Source organism: Sus scrofa, chromosome 5 (assembly GCF_054392235.1).
Source record: "Sus scrofa isolate SSC_HxYL_T2T_F1_AM1 chromosome 5, Sscrofa_HxYL_maternal_Yorkshire_Landrace_v2.0, whole genome shotgun sequence".
Classification (NCBI taxonomy): Eukaryota; Metazoa; Chordata; class Mammalia; order Artiodactyla; family Suidae; genus Sus; species Sus scrofa.
Genome location: NC_139387.1, coordinates 109,298,566 through 109,318,581, shown reverse-complemented (window position 1 = coordinate 109,318,581; position 20,016 = coordinate 109,298,566). Strand labels below are relative to the sequence as shown.

Below are 20,016 nucleotides of genomic sequence, written 5' to 3'. Positions count from 1 at the left end.
TCTTTGATTGCAAAAGTCCCTGAGAAATTTCTAAAAACAAAATCTCCAGTAAAAAAAAGCTGAATGATATTAAGTCCTATCACCTTTTTGATTCTCTCTTTCACCATCTATAATACTTGGTACCTCTAGGTTGATTGAAATCAACACTCATATTTTATTCATGCTATTAGTATACTTTTTTCTTAGAGAAATGTTAGTTTATCTTTAAAATGATATTCAGCGATGAATCAGTGATAGTGTGCCCTCACTCTGAAAGGTCTCCTTAGTCAGTCGGGTACTGAGATTCAGTTATTGCTGTGTTACCTGTTTTAAGGAAAAGCAGCTGCATATCAATGGTATGGAAGGAAAAAAAAAAGAAAAACTTTGACTAAATATAAGTATTTTCTCCCCGCAAAAGTATCATAGCTTGTAGGTGGAGGAAGGTTGTCAATCTTCCCTGCCTCTGTTGCTTCCCAGTAAGTAGATGAATATTAAAACGTTGTGGTCACATGGCATTCTGAGATGGAAAGTCATCCAGCAACTTTCAAAAAGAAAATTGGGTATGCTCAGTACTTTAGATCTCTTTTCAGTTTTCTTTCAGTATGTCATAATATCAAATTATTAATACATTTGGGGAAAAGCCTAAAGAGATAAGACTGCCTATAGAGTGACTTTATTTGGATGAGATTATAGTGTCTGTAATTACCAACTCTGCAACGAAAAGGCAATTGGACTCCATACAGTGCTGTCAGTAAGCCAACATGACTGTTTATGATGCAAATGAGAGGGTATTTACAGATCATGCTTCTCAACGCAAACTATTACACTGAACTCTTTCTTTGAAGACCTAAGATGCAAACTGCAACATATTCATCTGTCTTTTTATTGAACCACTCAACTGGAACTGGCATTAAATCCTACGGTTGGCCAAATGAAAGTTTTTTTAAAAAGCTTAAGATAATGACCTTTATCAAAGTCTCATTTTTCACAGTCATGCTTAAATGGAGCTGAGGAGAGCAAAAAGGAGAGGAGCCTGCTAAGAAATGCTTGGAGACTATGCCACGTGGTAAACAAGTATCTTGTTCAGTTCTGTGCCCCTGGATTTATTTCCAAAGGGCTTCGAGTCAATTAAGGCACAGTTGTCCAGTGTCCTCTCACGCACACACTTTGATTAATGATGGACACATGGAAAGGTAGAGCGTTCAATTTGAATATGATGTACAAAATTAGGACCTTACCTAAAACATGTAAATCTTCTAAATTAGGTAGAGCCAATCACAAAAACCAATTTTCTGGTATTTCAAATCAACTCAACATGTATTCATCTAGCACTTTAGGCAGTGGCCTTCACCATCACTCACAGGATGTAGGGAAGATTCAGCCTGTGCTGAAGGACAGAAAATGTAATGAGCATCTCTTAGACTCATTGAGAATCAAAACCTGGAGGTCAAATGTACACACAGGTATTAACAGGCAACCAAACTGGAGTAGCAAAGTAGAAAATAAGCCTACAGAAAAAAGTTTATTTTTGTTACTGTGGAGATCATATTATAAAGTATTCACATACGCTAGCGCTTTTTTTTTTACTTTTTTTTTTTTTTTTAATTTTTAGGACCACACCCACAGCATATGGATGTTCCCAGGCTAGGGGTTGAATCAGAGCTGTAGCCGCTGGCTTACACTACAGCCACAGCAACGCCAGATCCGAGCCGTGTCTGTGATCTACGCCCCAGCTTACAGCAATGCAGCATCCTTAACCCACTGACCGAGGTCAGGGATCAAACCTGCCTCCTCGTGGATACTAGTCAAATTCGTTTCCCCTGAGCCACGATGGGAACTCCCATATATGCTCGCTTTTGCCTGCAACACTAAATGCCACACAAGATTAAACCCTGAGGAAAATGTTTTATCTCCCATTGCGAGAAGTTTCAAGGTATGATTGCTGTAGAGCTAAATACTATCAGCAGCAAACCAGCACGAGGGTCCTGATTGCTTTTTTTTTTTTCTAATTTTATTTTATTTATTTTTTCCACTGTACAGCATGGGGACCCAGTTACACTTTCATGCATACATTTTTTCCCTCCCTTTGTTCTGCTGCAATAGAAGTATCTAGACATAGTTGTCAAAGCTACACAGCAGGATCTCATTGTAAATCCATTAACTTTCAGCTCTGTTTTCCCTAAAACAGAGGCCTTCTTCACTAGATCCCCCCGTGATCGCAACACAGTTATAGGAAGTTCTAGGTGCTGCACAGAAATACAACACCGGCCAGCAGAGGAGAAATTTCTTCCGGTATAACGTCTTTAGGCGTTAGACCACCTTTCCCAGTCATCACCCAGCAGACTTCCTCCCCTACCACAACGGGCCCAGACTGAATCGTGTGCCGTTGCATAAACCAACCATCAGGAAAAAGCGTGGGATGTCCATGACTGACAGAGACTAGTAAGATTTACCCATGCGTAGGGAAGGCGGAGAAGCAGCTGCCTCAAAAAATGCAGCTTATCTTGTATCAAAAGAAAAGAATAGCTCTTAGATAAGCAACCGACCTATGGTCCTGTTTATTATTATTTTGTAAAGAGTGTATATTGTTCTTGTCCCCAAATTAATTCATCCACACAACAGAAGGTCGAATTAAGGAAGAATCAGCCAAATCATTGGTTACACTTCATATTTGATATATTTGGCATATAAACTTAGCTTTCACACCCAGCTACACTCAGATATTTAAATCCCAGTGGTTTTCTAGCTGTGTTCTTTCAGTTTAGTCTCGTAATCATTTTTACTGAGCTATATCCCATTGGATACGTATGTACCCCATGCATATAGATAGTAAATGAACTACTTAAAATTTACCTAAAGCACCTAGTATCATGTTGGGCACACTGTAGGCATAGAATTTATTTATTCATTCAACATGTATTTATTCATTTATTAACGAAGCAGAAGTCCATGGGCCCAGGAGCCAACCTGTGTCCATCCAAATCCGCCTCCAACGCTTAGTAGCTGTGCAACCTTTGATGAGTTTTCCCATCTATGATAGATAATAATGCCTGACTCATGGCGTTGGTTTTGTGAACATTAAATTAGCTTCTACATTTAAAGCTCTTATAAAAATGTCTAATAGTTAATTAAGGCTTATCAAGTGTTGGGTATTTTTATTGATGGATATACTCTTTTTAACTGTAGACTGTAGAATTTTCCATCATATTTACTACAATCCGAACTGTGTACAAATCGATTTTAAAGTTTTGCTTCGCTGCGTGACCAAACAATGACAGTTTGCACACAGTTTGATAAAAGAGCACTTTGAGTCACAAGCTTAGATTTTTCTCTCAAGTGCCTGCAGCTCAGAAACAGCAAGCATTCAGAGCTGGGTTTCATCAGAGCCATGGAGAATGGGAATCCCACATGATTATTCTGTTGCTGCTACAGAAACATTTTGAGAGCCAACTGGCTTGATCCAGCTAACCTGTATCTCTTCCAACACTGCCAAAAGCATATAGTTTTATCTTATTGTACAAAGTTACAAAACAGTAACTTCAATTAATATTGTACACAATGAGCATTGTTGATAAAAACTATAATAAATTGATCCATGCAAGATTTCCTTTCTGTCCCTAGGTTTTTCATGTCTACTCTTTTTTGTCAAAAAAGACTTTGACCCTTACAATACCATTTTTAAAACACTTCAAAATGCACTTGAAATCTTTATAATGCATTTGAAAAAGCTATTTGCTCCCTTTTCTTGACCATGACCCTGCCATTCCCAGCAAAATCTTGAGAGGCCCTTTAAATCTGTAGAAGTTCTCCATTAGTCAGGGGTACCTTGAAAATAAATGACACTTTTTGAAAGCACAATGGTAGAGAAATGGATGTACAGTAAATGGTTGTTAAACAATATTTGTGAATTTATCATTAAATGCTTTTAGAAACATCTCTGCTGTCTCAAGTTTCCAAGATTTCTTTCACGGTGGGAGGTGGGACATGTTCAGTTTGTATAAGAACTCCTGATTTTTTCTATCATCACAGTAATTCATTACTTGGGTTTTGACTTGGGTATATCTTCTTTCCATTCTTTTAGTCTCTGTATTATAGGCCTAAGGGGGGAAATAATGTAGCAATGAATATAGTTTTCATCTGGCTCATAGATTCATTTTTATTTTAGCTAGTTCTTCTGAAATCTATGTTGGCTATAATTGCTGAATATAATGATGGTGATTGATCTTCTGGGAATGAGAATCCCAGCTTGTTTAAAATTTTATACAGTTTATTGCTTTATAATACATTATTTGTAAACAATGTTCATGCTTTCTCCTCATTCTTTAGGCAATGTCTTTCTGAGATTTCTTTTCAGTAGATTTCCTACTTTAGCAAACAATTAAGTATAAGATGCCCCATTATTTTATATACTGCTCAGTAAAAATGTTGCCAATTAAACTATGTCAACAATGGTTTCATATCCACTTGATTTGTATTTTGTACTCATTGAAAGATCTTTGACTTAGGTTTTATGTCACTTTTGTGCATACAAAAGAGGAAAATAAAAGCAAAAGAGATTAATAAATTCCCAAGATTTCTAAATCTGTTTTTAACTCAGAGTTGAGGGTGCCATCTGTCTTATACACCAATTTCCTTTGTGCCATCAGGCATACTTGATAGAGTAGTTCTTTAAATATTGTTTTGTTAATGCTTCTAAAATCTTCCAAGCTAATTGACTCTCATTCTGCTTCTTCTGAGTGTGTAAGTGTATGATAGAAAGCTTCAGGTCATAACCAGGATTTAGATCCCTTCCTCAAATGGCCTTTAAACGATTTGTTACTGGAATGTCTGGGAGTAAGAAGAAAGTTGGGTGTGCACAGGCCTGGCTGACAGGGATTGTAAAATGCCATAGATTATGAGGTAAATCCTCATTTCAGAGATGTAAAAACATGGGGAAATGTATTATGGAAAACAATGTATTCACAGTTGAATGTTTTAATCACTCAACTATGAGTTAGTCTCCATGTCATTTTTCTAACCAGTAATAGGGACCTCACATCCCCCTACATTCTTTTACTCCTCCACACGTCTAGTTATGAATGCAGAGCAGACTTGGTAATACAATTCACCCCCTCTGGCTATAAGTTCAGATATTCCAGAAACAACTAAGCCTAGTAAACCTACACAGCAGATTTTACTTCTCATTATGCTTTCTCGATTACCAAGTACAGATACTCAGGTTACTGTCAGTATTAGTATTTGCAGGATATTATGTTCTGAAACACAGAACTGAAAACCAAGGCAAAGGAAGCAAGACAGCCAGAGGAAGGGGGCTGCACTGTGGTCAGAGACATGAGTCCTGGGATCAGCTACATTTGGAAGCCTGGCTTAACTGTAACAATGAGCCTGTTTCTTCTCTTCTCTGTGCTTCCTTTTCTTTAGGGTACTTCATAGTTTGAATTCCTGAAGGAGAGAATCTTACTGGCCTCACCCATCTTTTCATGCTAAACAGCATCAATGGTCTCAGGCCAGTATCTAAGTGAATTAAGTACTCATTCCACTGTGATCATGGCTGTAGGGGGGGTGACCATGCAATCTACATAGACTCTGCTCCATCATTAAAACCTGTCAGCGGGACCATTTCAGTGGAAAGCAGCTAAGGATGGGCAAGGACAGGGATTCACATCCTGAGTTCATCTCCCACCCACCATCTGCAAGACCCTGAGCCAGCTGTGTCTCTTCAGGAAAAAAAAAAAAAAAAAAAAAAAAAAAAGTTTAAAAATTTAAATAGATGTAAAGATTTTTAACAAGTTGGAACACCTTGGAAATAAACCTTAGTAATAACGATGCTTTTTGACATAGGATATTCTTATTTTTAAACAATGAAAATTAGAGCAAGATGGGAAAATAACTAAATTCTTATTATAACCAGTGTTCTTCTACCCTTAAGGAAGATGAATCTTGAGGAACTGCTTTTGATTGTCTTGGGGAGACAGGAATGGAAGGGCATAAACACTGGAGAATCTGAAAAACTAAATTATAAATTTCCTATCTTCATAAAGAGAGGAAATAATTCACGTTAAAAATAGGAAAACTGGACGGTGGTGAGCCAATTCCGTCTAGTAGGACTAGCTGGCCATTTCGAAGTTTCTCCTCTGGTTTTATTCGGCTCTTTGGAGCCCTTAACATCTCTCTCTTTACTTCTTTTGGACCCAAATGTCCTAATTCCTAGTCCTACTTGCTCCTTCTTATTCATGCTTTGCCATCTGCTTCCTAGCAATCAGAGTAGTGTTTCCAGTTGTCTAACTATGTCAAGAAGGTAACTTTGGGTTGTAATTTATGGCTACTGATGTATAAGAAATGCCATCTCAGGGCCCATTTGAGTCTCCATAATGCCAGGAAGAGACAGCCAGGAGAAATCAGGGGCTGCATTGATGGTGTGGACTGGCTTCTTTTCTCCTTTCCTCTGACTCCTCACAAAGCCTAAAACTCAGTAGACACTCACCACAGGCATCGGATACCCAGCACATACTACATGAGACCTAACAAGAAATCAGTATGGCTTTCCACCTTGGAGGAAAACAACAAACTCAGAATAAAAAGACAGAACTAAGGAGAGCAGGCATATGTGGTTTGGAGAGGAGAGGAAGAAAGGACGGCAAGACTGGAGAAGCGAAGCCAACACGGCTGTAGGAGGCTGCAGAGGCAGGTGTACAAGAAGGGAGAGGGAATATATAATAGCACCTTCCATTTTTGTCTATTGTTTTAGGGCCACACTCACAGCATATGGAGGTTCCCAAGCTCAGGTAGAATCAGAGGCGTAACCACTGGCCTACACCCCAACCACAGCAACGCCAGATCCAAGCCCCATCTGCAACCTTCACCACAGCTCATGGCAATGCCAGATCCTTAACTCACTGAGCGAGGCCAGGGATGGATAATAGTCAAATTTGTTTGCACTGAGCCACGACAGAGACTGCCATCTAGAGAGCACGGATCAGGAGATTATGGTGATGGTTTTTAGGGGTATCTCCAAATTCATCAACTTATCTACATTAAATGTGTACAGCTTATGGTATGTCAGTCAGACCTCAAACCTTCAATGAGAGCGTCTTAGGAAAGGCAGCTGGCCGGTGTTCACACCTCCTCCTCCTCACATTTTCCCAAAGACACCTTCAGCGTGACATCCTCTTCAGTGTCGGCACTGTGGCATTTGTAGGACTGGGGAGGAATGCTGATTTCTTTTCTCAAAGCAAAGCTAAGCAACCCCACTTATATTCACTTTGCAGAGGCATCTATGAGACAACCCTGCTCTTAGGCGAAATTCTCCCTGCATCTCGTAGGAGACTTTTGTGATGAGATAAATGGGTAAAATCTGGCAGTACCCAGATCTATTTTGAACAAATAGATTGAAGAAAAACAGCCCAGGAGCCTGTATGTTTTATGGTTTCGTGAAGGTAGGCTATGCTTCCATTTGCTCCAAGGTCTGAAAAAGCACCTTTCATCTCTTGCCATTTTATTGGGACTGTCACCAGAAGTCTGCTTTCTTCCACCATGACAGGGACCAAACAGTCTCTGGCTTTCCTCTTACTTCCTGCAAGTGAACGTATCTAAACTGGAGAGAAACTGCTCCTCAAGCCTGACATTCAGACATTTGCGAGTTGTAGGGGAGTTTAATAATGCTGCTAGAGTTCACTCACTGCCTAAGGATCCTTGGGTTTGGGAGGAATTTAAATGAAATATTTGACAGTGGTTTTTTATTTTTTTCCAAAAATCTTTCAGCGTGGGTGTCCTAGGTTGGATTCCCTGGGGAGCTGCCCTGAGTCTGAGGGAGCTTCCTGGGACTGCTTTTGAGTCAGGGAGTGAAGAAAGCAGCTGAAGACAAAGGAAGTGGCTGAACTGAGTGAGATGTCAGTCTTCAGCTGATCTTACAGGGCCCTTCAGAGATGAACCAAATGAAGGCACACCCTCTACACCAGCATCCCAGGGAAAACAGGTGTCACCTGGGCAAGGCAGTGCCTTTAGCCAAAGGCAGCGTCTTAGGAGAGACTCGGCTGTGGGCTGTCTGCAAGACACTTGCTAAGACTGAGGACCTCATTCCCGAAAGGGAGGAAGGGACAAATGGGGCCTCTTCTGAGGGTTTCACCTACACTTAGAGAAGGTCATTGGAGAGTCTGATGGAGTAAACTCACTACGTTCTGTCCTCCACCCTGAATATACATTCTGACACATCCCGGGATGGCTCCTGGACCTTGCTCATAATTTCTGAAAGAATAACTTTCAGTTTCAGTCATTTCTGCAATAAAATAATGCTTAGTAAAAATGTATTTCTCAATATGTCTTTGACCTTCTCCTGTTTGCTCTTTAATTTTGCCTGCTACTATTATAAAATACAATACTGAAATAGTGCTTTCAACAAAAATCATTATGTTTATGTAGTATAGTAGAATATCACACTATATAATCTGAGAAATCCGTATCAATTTATAGACCTATAAGTAGATATAATTAAAGTCCTACTAAGTAGAATACATGTAAGGAACAGAGGGAAGTTGTCATGGCAACCAAAATCCTGATTTTCCTCATTTTATACCACAAATGTATTAACCTTTATGATGCCTTAGAATTTTTTCTACATTATATTTTAACCAGTGGCTAATTTGTATATTGTGTTTACTGAATACATAGTTGAATCGCTCTTTCTCTGCGGTTTAGCTTTTTACATTACGTTGTAAAATATTTTTTGAAAACTCTATCAGGAAATAGGAAATAAGGCTCTTTCTTCAAGGTACAGTTTTCTCAAGAGCAAAACAGTTTTAAAGGGTTTTTTTCTAATGTGTAATTTAAAATAATTCAAGTTCATAATATATTGACACTGTCAACATATGAGGAAAAAAAAGTGAATATTATCACAAGGTTAACATTTTTAAGTGTATCTTTCCAACCTCTTTCAATAAAAAATATCTCATTTAGAGAAATGGAACGTATTTTATATACTGTTTCATAATTTACATTTTCATCTAAAAATTTAATGTGTCCAGGTTTGTAAAAATTCACGTTATGGTCATTTTAATACCATTTTATGCACTACCATAAGAAGTCTCTCTGTTAAGTAGTTGCTGGTCCTCTAATACTGTAAATATGTTACTATAAGCCATCTTATAGTAAATTAATTACTTATTATGAATTCCTAGAATAAGAATGAGTGTTTTTGGAGTCCCCATCATGGCTCAATGGAAACGCATCTGACTGGTACCCATGAGGCTGCATGTTCCATCCCCGGCCTCACCCAGGGGGTGAAGGATCCGCTGTTGCCGTAAGCTGCGATGCGGGTCACAGAGGCGGCTTGGAGCCTGCGTTGCTGAGGCTGTGGCATAGGCCAGCAGCTGCAGCTCCAGTTCGACCTCTAGCCTAGGAACCTCCATATGCCATGGGTGTGGCCCTAGAAAGAAAAATAAAGAATCAAAGAAGTAGCACAAAAAAAAAAAGAATGAGTGCTTCTACAGCTTTTAATATGTTCTTTTGGCCTAATAAAGTATTTTTCTAAGCTATGGTCTCTCCCAAATGCCAAGTGTTTTGTATCCTCACTTTCCTATCTATATTCAGCCATATTTACAATGAATATATATTAACTTTCGATTCTTTGACTCTTTGTGGACTCAGTGCGTTTTTGATCAGGAGGAGGGCTTTGTATTTCTTTCTTCAAGAATTGCTTGCTCATGTTCTTTTTACTAAGCTTTTCTCTTCCAGGAGGGAACTTTTCTCTTCAATGGCATCTCTCTTGGCATATTCCCAGGATGCTCAATTCCACTTTAACAAACTAAATGACTACACCTCTCAAAGTAATCAGTCTCGTTCCTGTTAGTAAGCTGATTTGTGTTTTACATTTGCCAGTAAACCAGCTCAGTGGAAAATCATAACTCTCTCTCCAGTACAGGTTTAATGGCTTCGTCGTACTTAGCTGTTGTTATGGGAGTGGACTAGTGGAAGGACCTTGTGGAAAGCTAAGTCTGTGGAGAAAAAACTCACTTCTCCTCCCACAACCCATTTTTTTGGTCTGTAAAATAAGACCAAGCTACTTTTCAGGGTTCTCATGAGAAGGGATGATATTATACTTAAATATCAATGACAACATTTTGGCACATAGGAGCTTATCAATAAATGGCGCCTTTAGTTTTTATTAGCCCTATTTTGTGCCGTTACATCTTAGCATGTCCCTTATTACAGGAGTTTTCCAAACCGTAGGCCTCAAACCAATAATAATGAACTAGAATTTTTCAGTTTAAAAAAAACAAACATAGAATGGACTACATCAGACCATTTCACACCCAGTCAGGGCGAGTTCGTTTATGTGAAATGTGTTCATGTTTAACACGTGAGGAGGAGTGTGTATACGGAACACTATACCAAATGAACGTCTTACTAAGTGTTAAAGTCCAAAACGCCCTCAAAAAACAGAATTTTGTTAGATTCTAGTCTCACAGTGTGCAAGTCCCTCTCATACTCTTGGACACCGAGGTTCCAATTCCACCTCCACCAATAATGACTGTGTAACTGTGAACCAGCTGCATCATTTCTGTACGCCTTAGTCTCCCCACCTATGAAATGGGTGATAATTATACTTATCTTGTGGGAGTGGTGTGAAAACTCTGTGATTTCATGTGTCTAAGCCCCTTAGCAGGTCCTCAATAACTGTTGGCTGTTTTTTATCAAGACATGAGTAGAACATACTCTCTTTCTGAGTAAACAAACAATGCTACATTCCGTAAAGTACATAAGAGAATATAAAGTCATTCACATTAGTCAGACCTGAAAAATCGGCTAGTTTTTCCGTTTCCAAAATGAGGTTTCTTGATAAGCATCTTATCTCCATAAATACGAATTTTCAAAAGCATGTAACTATTCCGAGTTCTGTTAGTTACAAATACCTCCCAAAACATAAAGGAATAAAAATAAATTAAGCAATCAATTAGTCTTTCTTTGTCAGTATATTAGATCCTTAATTGCCCATTACATCTTTGTAATTTGTGACTTTTTTTTAATTTCACAGTGGTATAACTTAAGTAAAGAAGAATTGTCTATCTATTTCTTATATAATCGTTGAATTTAAAGCATCAGAAATGGTAGGATGTTGTTATTGGCTAGTGAGAGTTACAAGTTTATAGCTTTCACTTTTTTGATGAAACACCTTCTAAGTATACTTCATACCTGAATAGGATCGTTTTTGGAAATTACAGAAACAACAACAGCAAACTTCAAGTGAGCAAACTTCAAGTGCCTTTTTTAAATGTTAACTCTGTTGAATAAAAGTCTTATTTTTCCTATAGCCTTTTAGATCACTCAACTCATATGAAGAAATGTTTTATAGTCCAAAATAAACTGGGAAAATATGAAAATATGTAACAACCCAAGTGGCAAAGGGCCTAGACCTCAGCACGCACAGAAGCTATAAACAGCTGTGGACATAAGTTCACTTCTGTCCTCTTTTCTCAGAGTCCACACCTAAGTGATAACATACGATGTTTGTCTTTCTTTGTCTATATTCAAAACAGAAACAGAGCCACAGACAGAGGAGACAAATCTATGTTACCCGAGGGGGGAGGAATAAATTAGGATTTGGGGATTATCACATACACACTGCTGTATATAAACTAGATAACCAACCAAGGATCTACGGTACAGCACCGGGAACTACACTCCGTATTTACAGTAACCTATAAGGGGAAAGACTCTGAAAAAAATAAACATTTATGTACATATAACTGAATCACCTTGCTGTCCACCTGAAACGAATACAACGTTGCGAACCAACTATACCTCAATGTAAAAAACAAAACTGTAGCCACTTGGAGGGAGCAGCAACCTCAAGCTGGTCCCGGCAATGGTGCCCCACTTCCAGAACATGACACAAATTGAGCTGAAATGTGCCTTTAATTTAATGACGACCCTGTTATATCTAGCAATTGTATTTAACACAGTTGTTTCCTTTACATCGCACAGTAAACCGTGGTTCCTCGATATCCTTAACTCTCCCGTGGAGATAAGAACTAATGAGTATCTTATCTGGTGATTCTCAGAGCAGAGGAACAGATTCACCTTTTCATACGTGCCTACTACTATTTAAGGCACGTGTGTTCCTGTGTGTGACTGTCATCCTGCCGACTCGCATGGAACCTAAGAGTTGAGGTATCATCAATACCCATAGTTCCCCCTAGGTGGTACCAACAGCGCAGACACGACTCCCAGTTTTGCAGGAGGCAAGAGTCAAAGCAAAACAGAATCAGAAAAGTAGCGAAAAGCTTCTGGAAAGTGACCTTAGTTGAAAAAAAATAAAACTTTTCTACAATCGGAAAAAATCTGAGTCGCCAAATGCTTTTAGGGAGGGAGGGATGAATTAATGGATTGATTTATTGATGAGAGAGATGATCAATAGGAAGAACCAATTTAGACCTTGTGCTAAATCCTTTGTGCAGATTAAAACCTTATGTACTGGTATCATTATTCTTTTACAAATGAAGAAACTCAAGAACAGAGAAGCCCTGAACACCCATCTGTCTGATTCTGTTCCTTATGATTAAGTTAGCATTGACTGGTGGAAAACTGAGAGGTTCGACAAGAGAGCTGATCTATTAGAAAATAAATATTGATTATCTATGTTTGTGTATTAGCCTCAGCCATTATCTCCTTTCAGGAGAGCCAAACTCTCTAAATTTTTATTAGGATTTTTAATAAACCCCATACATCTGAGGTTATTCTACTTTTAATTGTATTCTCACTAAATGCGTAAGTGGGCATAATTAATCCACAGAAAGTTCGAATGCTGTAACAATCCTTAATCTGTTTGCTGGTTATTTCTATTTCTTTGCAACTCAAAAGGGCTCTATGGGTCCATCAACTTTCCTGATGAGACTGTGAAGCTATATTTATTTATATTTATCTATTTCTGCCCCAAATATATTTATATTTATTTCTGCCCCAAATCATGTCCACTCTCATCAGCACAGCCTGAAATCTGACATCACACAGAAAAATTAAATTCCAAAATGTATTTAGATGAGAGAACATGGCTTCTCTTGCACCCTTTTCAGAAGACAGAGCTTCCTTAGCACTTAGAGTAGTTCACATGTACTAAGAAAGGTCTAGGCAGGACAGGTTTCAATTCTCATTTCAAAAATGTGTAAATAAAGAGGTTTAATGCCCTGTCAAACTTCATTTAACTTATTAAATATTTTGGAGATAACTTTTAAAGTAATCGAATAAATTAATTTAATAAAATAATTCAATAATATCATCAAACTAAATAAACTGAAATAACCACACAAGGCAAGTCTCATCATCAGTTCCTCGGTATATATATCGTCAATGATGCCACATTCACAGTGGCTTCAGAAATTCACCCAGCAAGACGGTGAATTATTGATCACAGTATTATCTACAGTAAATGTCAAAAAAATAAATAAATAACTTGGAAGAAACCATGCTGTCAATAAATGAGATTCCAGAACAATTTTCTGTATCACATTCAGGAATCTTACAGTGTCACTGTTATTACAATATTCTTTACAACCTATTTAAAATTTACTAACTTTCTGTACGGAGGCTCATGTTTATTATTCATCAACACTTTCCAGCATAAATATCTGATCTCTTCTTTCCTTGTTGAAAACACGAAGCATTTGGAGTATAGAGCAAGTATGGTGTCAGCGGTCGTTGCATCTACGTTTCAGTAGGATATGGATAAAAAGTTTTATCTACACAGCCAATAAGTGCCTGTATAATTCACTAAGAGGTTTGACAGTTCCTATTATCGTTAGGAGAGAATGCGTTCAGTAACAACGTCTGGCTTTACCTTCCGGGGAAGAATCTTCACTGGGTTCCATAAATATTTCATAACCCAACACAAAGTCATATGCTAATGACAGACTATTTACCCAGTGAGCAGGTGTGCCCGCTGATGTTTTTCATCTCTGGGATAGCTTTGATGTGGGATCAGTTGAGCCATTCTGAATTGTTCTCTTCTGCTTCCCCTCCTCACAGTTGCCTCTGAACCAAAAATGGTGAGCGAGAGTCACCACGAGGCGCTAGCAGCCCCACCGGTCACCACCGTTGCTACAGTTCTACCAAATAACACCACAGAGCCGGCCAGTCCTGGAGAAGGGAAGGAGGATGTCTTTTCTAAGCTGAAGGAGAAGTTTATGAATGAGTTGCATAAAATTCCATGTGAGTATGACATATTACTACTCGAGTAAAAGTAAATGGTTGAAAATCAGCCTACCCGTTGGAAAACAAAAGCAGGCCTCCTCCTAGCATTCTCTAAAAGTACATGTGATTTATTGTTGGAATGGTAGGATTTCAAAAGTAAAATGGAATATTCTTGAAGGGGGAATATTCTTCTTTTAAAGTATTTAAATATACTTAATGAATGAAAATCCAGTTTACTAAAATACGGTACCTTGCGTTTAATGTATGTGGGTTCTTTTTTTATCTTCTTCAGTGTCTCTTTTTCCAGAGAATATTCCTGTTTATGGGTTATGCTGTATTTTAATGTGTATTTGTGAAATTATTCCATTGCAAAGGTTGTTCCTAAGCAATAGCTAATGTGTACCTTCCCATTTTTTTAAAGAAAAATTTGGTGTTCTTTGATTCATTTGTTAGTATTTCAAAAATCTTTTGCACAATTTTTTCACATTTTCTTTGCTGTCATCAGGAAAAAAAAAATCAATAGTCTGGACCTAAGTTTATGTGCGTGGTCACAGCACCAAGTCCAATCAGTGGCATTTACTTTAAATCTGAAACTACAGGTTGATCTTTTTTTTCTTCAGATTTCAGCATTTACTATGCACTTGCCATCTCTCTAGGCGCTGGGAAAGTAGGCCCTCACAAAACTTGCATTCTAGAGGGGGAAAAGAAGTAATCAATCAATAAGGAAGCATATGTGCAAAGTGCATCTTGAAGTGCTAAGTAATGTAAAGAAAACCAAAGGAGAGTAAGTGGGATAGGGACGTGGGTAGAGGGTAAAAGGTCTTTATTTCTTAGGATGACTTAGTTGATTTCCTTTATAAGGAAACCTGGAGGAAGTGGGGAAGAAAGTCCCCAAACTGGTAAAATACAAAGGCCCTTAGGCAAGAATCTGCCTGGAAGAGCGAGGAACTCCTGGTGCCTTCAGGAGAATAAAACAAGGTGAAGAATGGCAGAGGATGAGACTGAGGTTCTATCGTACGGGGCCTTGAGGATTTTTTTAAGGAACCTGGATTTTACTTTTATGAGTGAAATAAAATGGAACTTTGGAACATGTTTGAGCAGAGGTATCTCATGACCTGACTTAGACTTTTCTTCAAAATCTCCTGCTATCGTGGCAAAATGTGCTTAGAGGGACAAAGACAGAAATCAGGCTGTTGCAATAATCCAGATAAGAAATTTACAAAATGTGTAAGATACTCTACAAGGACCTTGCGAATCTAAGAGAAAACTGCAAGCCATTAACAACGTGTTGGTCTGTCTGTCCACTTTTAACAAATTCAGGTACATCTGAGAGACGCTCTTAGCATAGTTGCCAGTAATTACCCTTCCCAGCATGAAGGTTCATAACCTTGGGAGGATGGAGATGGTTCACTAGAGCGAGCCCAGGCTGGGAAGCGCAGGCTTCTCTTCCCTGCCTTGCTGCTGGGCGGATGGGCTGGTTCGGGTACCTTCTGGTACGGCTTGGATGTCGTAACTACAGAGCAAAAACCAAAGCAGCTCTCATGAGGGCAAACTCTTGCTTGAATGTTTTATCAAAATGTTTGCTTTAAAAGCAATGTGTCAGAGGGAAGCAGAGACAGCGATGAACACCACCAAACCAAACGCACATTCTGCCTCGTCTCCAACACCGTTTCCTTCTCTGGAAGAGCAAATAATGAGAAGCAATGGCCACACTGATAATAGTAGGCTAAGCAATGGCCACATTGATAATAGTGGGCTGCATGTCCCTACGTGTCCCTCCGTCTTCTGTCCCCTCTCTGTTAGATCTTGCCCAGTGTCGTCATCTTCATTAGTCTTCCCCAGCCATGCTATTTAAAATTGTAACCCATTCATCCCATCCCATCTTTGCCAGCATTTGCTGTCCTATCCCTCGCTTTATTTCTCACTGTATTACTTAGCACCATCTGAAATGCTATATATTTTATTATCTGCTTTCTAATCGCTCTGGCTCTCTCCAAAATAATGTAAGCTCTATGAGGGCAAGAAACTGGATCTGTTCTATGCATAGTTTTATCCCTGGTGATCCTTGGTATCTGCTCCCCATCTATTTGCTGAGTGAATGAATGCATCAGTGTTGATTTAACCGATACCCTGAACCACTCCTTTCAGATATTTGTGAGGCCTTAAGATGCTGTGCTGAAAAATTAAGGGATATAAAATTCTTAAATTTCTAACAGCAAGATAAGCATCATTTCAGTGCTTGACTGTGTCATCCCTGTTGAAAAAGCAAGTTGTTTCCCTATTTGCAGTGATAGTGCCATCTTTTAGCCATTTCCACGTAGAGCCAGCTGTCACTTCGTAGCTTCCTCCTGCTCATCAACGGGAAAACCATCGGCTGGAAAAAAAATCCGTGCAACTCACCCTCCTTTCTTTTCCCTTCCATGGCTAGTCTTGTTTCATCCCTTCCTCCGAAGCCACTGCCCCATTTCTGTGCCTCTGTCTTGGTCATTGGAAATCAGACCATGCACTCAGTATCGCTCCATGGAGATCTGCCTTTGACCAGCAACCTAAAAGAATGGAATGCCAAGCGATCTAGGGGACACCTCTAGAAATACGATGTTTCTAGCTCTCTCCTTGCTTTCATGGGAAGAAACAAATGAAATACCTCGGCTTTTTAAATGGCTTGGTAACTAAGTGTTAGAAAAACTGAACCATAAATACAACCACGCAGTTTTATGATCAATATGTAACTGCGTATTTTACACTCTCATTTTAATCCATCACAATTTTTACTGCCCGTGTAATTGAAATTTCTAACAGGATTTATACACAGGGAGCAACGCTGAAGAGAAATACAGCATATCCCTAAATCACTTGCCTTTAGGAGCATCTGTTATATGAAGGTTATCACTTTTGACTTGGCATAATACAGTGTGACGCCAACGACAGGTAACAAATTCGAATATTAATTGATTTCCGTCTCTGAACTAAATCTTGGCTCTCTGGCAGATGTGTTGTTTTGCAAAATTGATAGCAAACAGCTTTAGTCTGTCACTTGAAATCCCCACTTGGGAGAAGAGAGGTGTCACAGTGGCAAGGAGTGTGCATGTCATTAGCTGGGTAATCTGCACAGTCCAGCTCGGAACGTATTCAAACCAAATTGCCTGATGATATCGTCCAGGCACCGTGGGGCTTAAAATTTTTAAAAATGGAAAAGGAAATGGCAAATGCTGGGCATTTTCATCTTGCAATTCATTCGGCACACTCTTATCTAAATGAAGCAGACAAGGTTTTTCAGAATGTTTCTTTATTTTGCAACTTTGATTTTACTCCGACTAGGGCCATGGTTGGTTTGTAAAGCATGAACTCGTGTCATCCAAATAGCTGCGATTAATGTTTTGATATTCATGAGCTTCTTAAAGTCAAGTGCACCCTTCCTTAAGCACAGCAGAAAACTAAATAGCCAGAACTTGACTCTTAGTCTAGAACAAGAGCAAGTGGGCTAAGGGAAGCTACATAACTCAAGCAGAAATACTGTTGGATAGACAATTTAACACAGGAATTAAAAACACAAGCACTGGTCCCAAACTGTGAGTTCAAATCTTAGCTCTGCCACCTCCTAGCTCTGTGACCTTGGGAATGTTAATCTTTCTGTGCATCTGTTTCTTCTGCTATAAAAAAATATCTCCATCCTAGGGTTGTTGGGTGAAGGTATCAATGCATATAGAGTGCTTAGCACAGAGTAAGCATTCTATAGGTGTTAGCTATTATTAAACGCAAGCTGTCATTTTTTGCAAGTCTATTTCTATTTTAGAAAAGTCCTCTATTCAGGTCAGAGAGACACCCAAATTGAGAAACTCTACAGTCAAATATTCAAGCATCGCATTCTTTAAACCCATTCCAAGGGTGCCTGTTGAAAACAGAAAGATAAATTCCTTCTTGATGTTTCCTCTTCCCAGCACCTCTAATTTCCCTTTTTACCTCCTGTGATTTCATTTTCTTACTCTTTCATTCTTTTTAGCCTACAGCTATATTCAAGGTTTACCTGTCTGCAAGTACCTGGCAAAATTTATTCATAGTAGGTGTTTGAGAAATGCCTACACTTTTCTCCTTCCCTTACCTCCCTGGTCACCCACCATTCTCTCCCCTCCTTCCTATCTACTCCCAACTGACTGGGAAACCTAACACAGGTCTTGACATCTATTTCTTCAAGTCCCATTAACAACTCAGCTTCTTCCACTCTGATTTCCGTCCATCACGCACTGCTAAGACGGTCACCAGGTACTTCTCGACATGCAGTGGTGAGGGTTCTTGTCAGCCTTCACTGGGTCGGGTAATTCTGCATCATCATCATGATTAGCAGCCATCGTCTGCAAACGCTCCATTTCCAGGAGTCTGCTCTCACCCCCTCCTCTTCCTTCTTTCCGTCCTCACTCTCTTCTATGGGCAGGTCCTCCTTCTCATTGTCCTTCCTTCCCTTAAGCAGCAGAAGCCCTTGTTTACAGGGTTCCATTTTTAATCCTGTTTCATTCCTATTGGACATACTCTTCCTGGGCCATCTCCTTCACCTGGCTCTTCAGACAAGAAATATCAGTATTTCCTTGTCTCCCCATCCTGCTGCACTTCCAACTCCATTCCTGCATTCAAGTCCTGTTACATCGCCTCCTAAAAAAGCTCTCAAAACCAGTTACCGCTTTCCCACTCCAGTATTCTTTCTCATGCCTTTTTTTCCTTCCTGGACTACCCTGACACAATCTTTTTTTTTTTTTTTTTTTTTTCAATCACTCGAGAACAAATTCAGGTGTTACCATTTGAATGAGAAGGTCCCCCCATTTTTCAATGCAGAATTATTTGAGTTGTCTTCCAACCTTTCAAAGTTCTTCATTAAAATCTTCCTCTCAGCCATCTTGTTTTATTTTGACTGTCTTTGTCACCAAAAGGTAAATTTCCCAGAGGCAGGGACAATTTCTTAGGCACGGTCATGACCCCCCATACTTTGAAAGTATCTGACGCCATGCTAAAAACAAGAGCCTAAGTACTACCCTATTATAAATATTAACCTTATGCTAAACACTGTGGTTCTTGGGCCATGATTGGAGAAACTCCCATCTAGAAAGCAACAGTGTTCACGTCTTTTTAACCGAGGATCGTTTTGTTCAAATAAAATATTCTATAGCAAGCTAAATAAAGCAAGTCAGAGCTGCCTTGATGAGTTAAAGCTATCTTCCTCACCCACCTCCCTCCCTTCACCCCAACAAGACACTTGCATCAGCAGCTACAAAGACACCTGGCTGTATGGAATACAGTTGGCGAGCAGTGGACTGAACAAGTGGTATCGATGTTATCAGCTGATACTGCTGTATCAGTGTTATCCCTCACAGCAGTAAACAATGCAACTCAACACTCAGGAGTGGTATAATTAGTTAAATGCCACATAAGCTAATATACATCAGTGAGGAAACGAGCAGTCCAGCAACTCTGTTTTCCTCATGTGGCTGCAGGATGAACACAACGTCCCTGCCATCTGTTAGTATCAAGAACACAATGTTAGGCGTTCCCGTCGTGGCGCAGTGGTTAACGAATCCGACTAGGAACCATGAGGTTGCGGGTTCGGTCCCAGGCCTTGCTCAGTGGGTTAAGGATCTGGCATTGCTGTGAGCTGGGGTGTAGGCTGCAGACACGGCTTGGATCCCAAGTTGCTGTGGCTGTGGTGTAGGCCGGCGGCTATGGCTCCAATTCAACCCCTAGCCTGGGAACCTCCATATGCCACAGGTGGCGCCCAAGAAATGGCAAAAAGACAGGAGACACAATGTTAATTCAAGAAGACAATTTCAAGAAACGTAGGAAGAGAACCCTCAGGAACATGCAGCAACCCAC

The 20,016-nt window shown here is 39.5% G+C and overlaps 1 protein-coding gene across 5 annotated transcripts in view; it reads left to right on the top strand.

The window, feature by feature from the left end:
* The window catches only part of SYT1 (synaptotagmin 1), a 521,895-nt gene that overhangs the window by 310,710 nt on the left and 191,169 nt on the right, over positions 1-20,016 (top strand). For all 5 annotated transcript variants that reach the window (XM_084957784.1, XM_084957786.1, XM_084957783.1 and 2 more), the window contains one exon: positions 13,996-14,178. In XM_084957784.1, coding sequence (XP_084813910.1) covers positions 14,013-14,178 — 166 coding nt within the window. In that variant the 5' untranslated portion in view covers positions 13,996-14,012. The remainder of the gene's footprint in view (positions 1-13,995; positions 14,179-20,016) is intronic.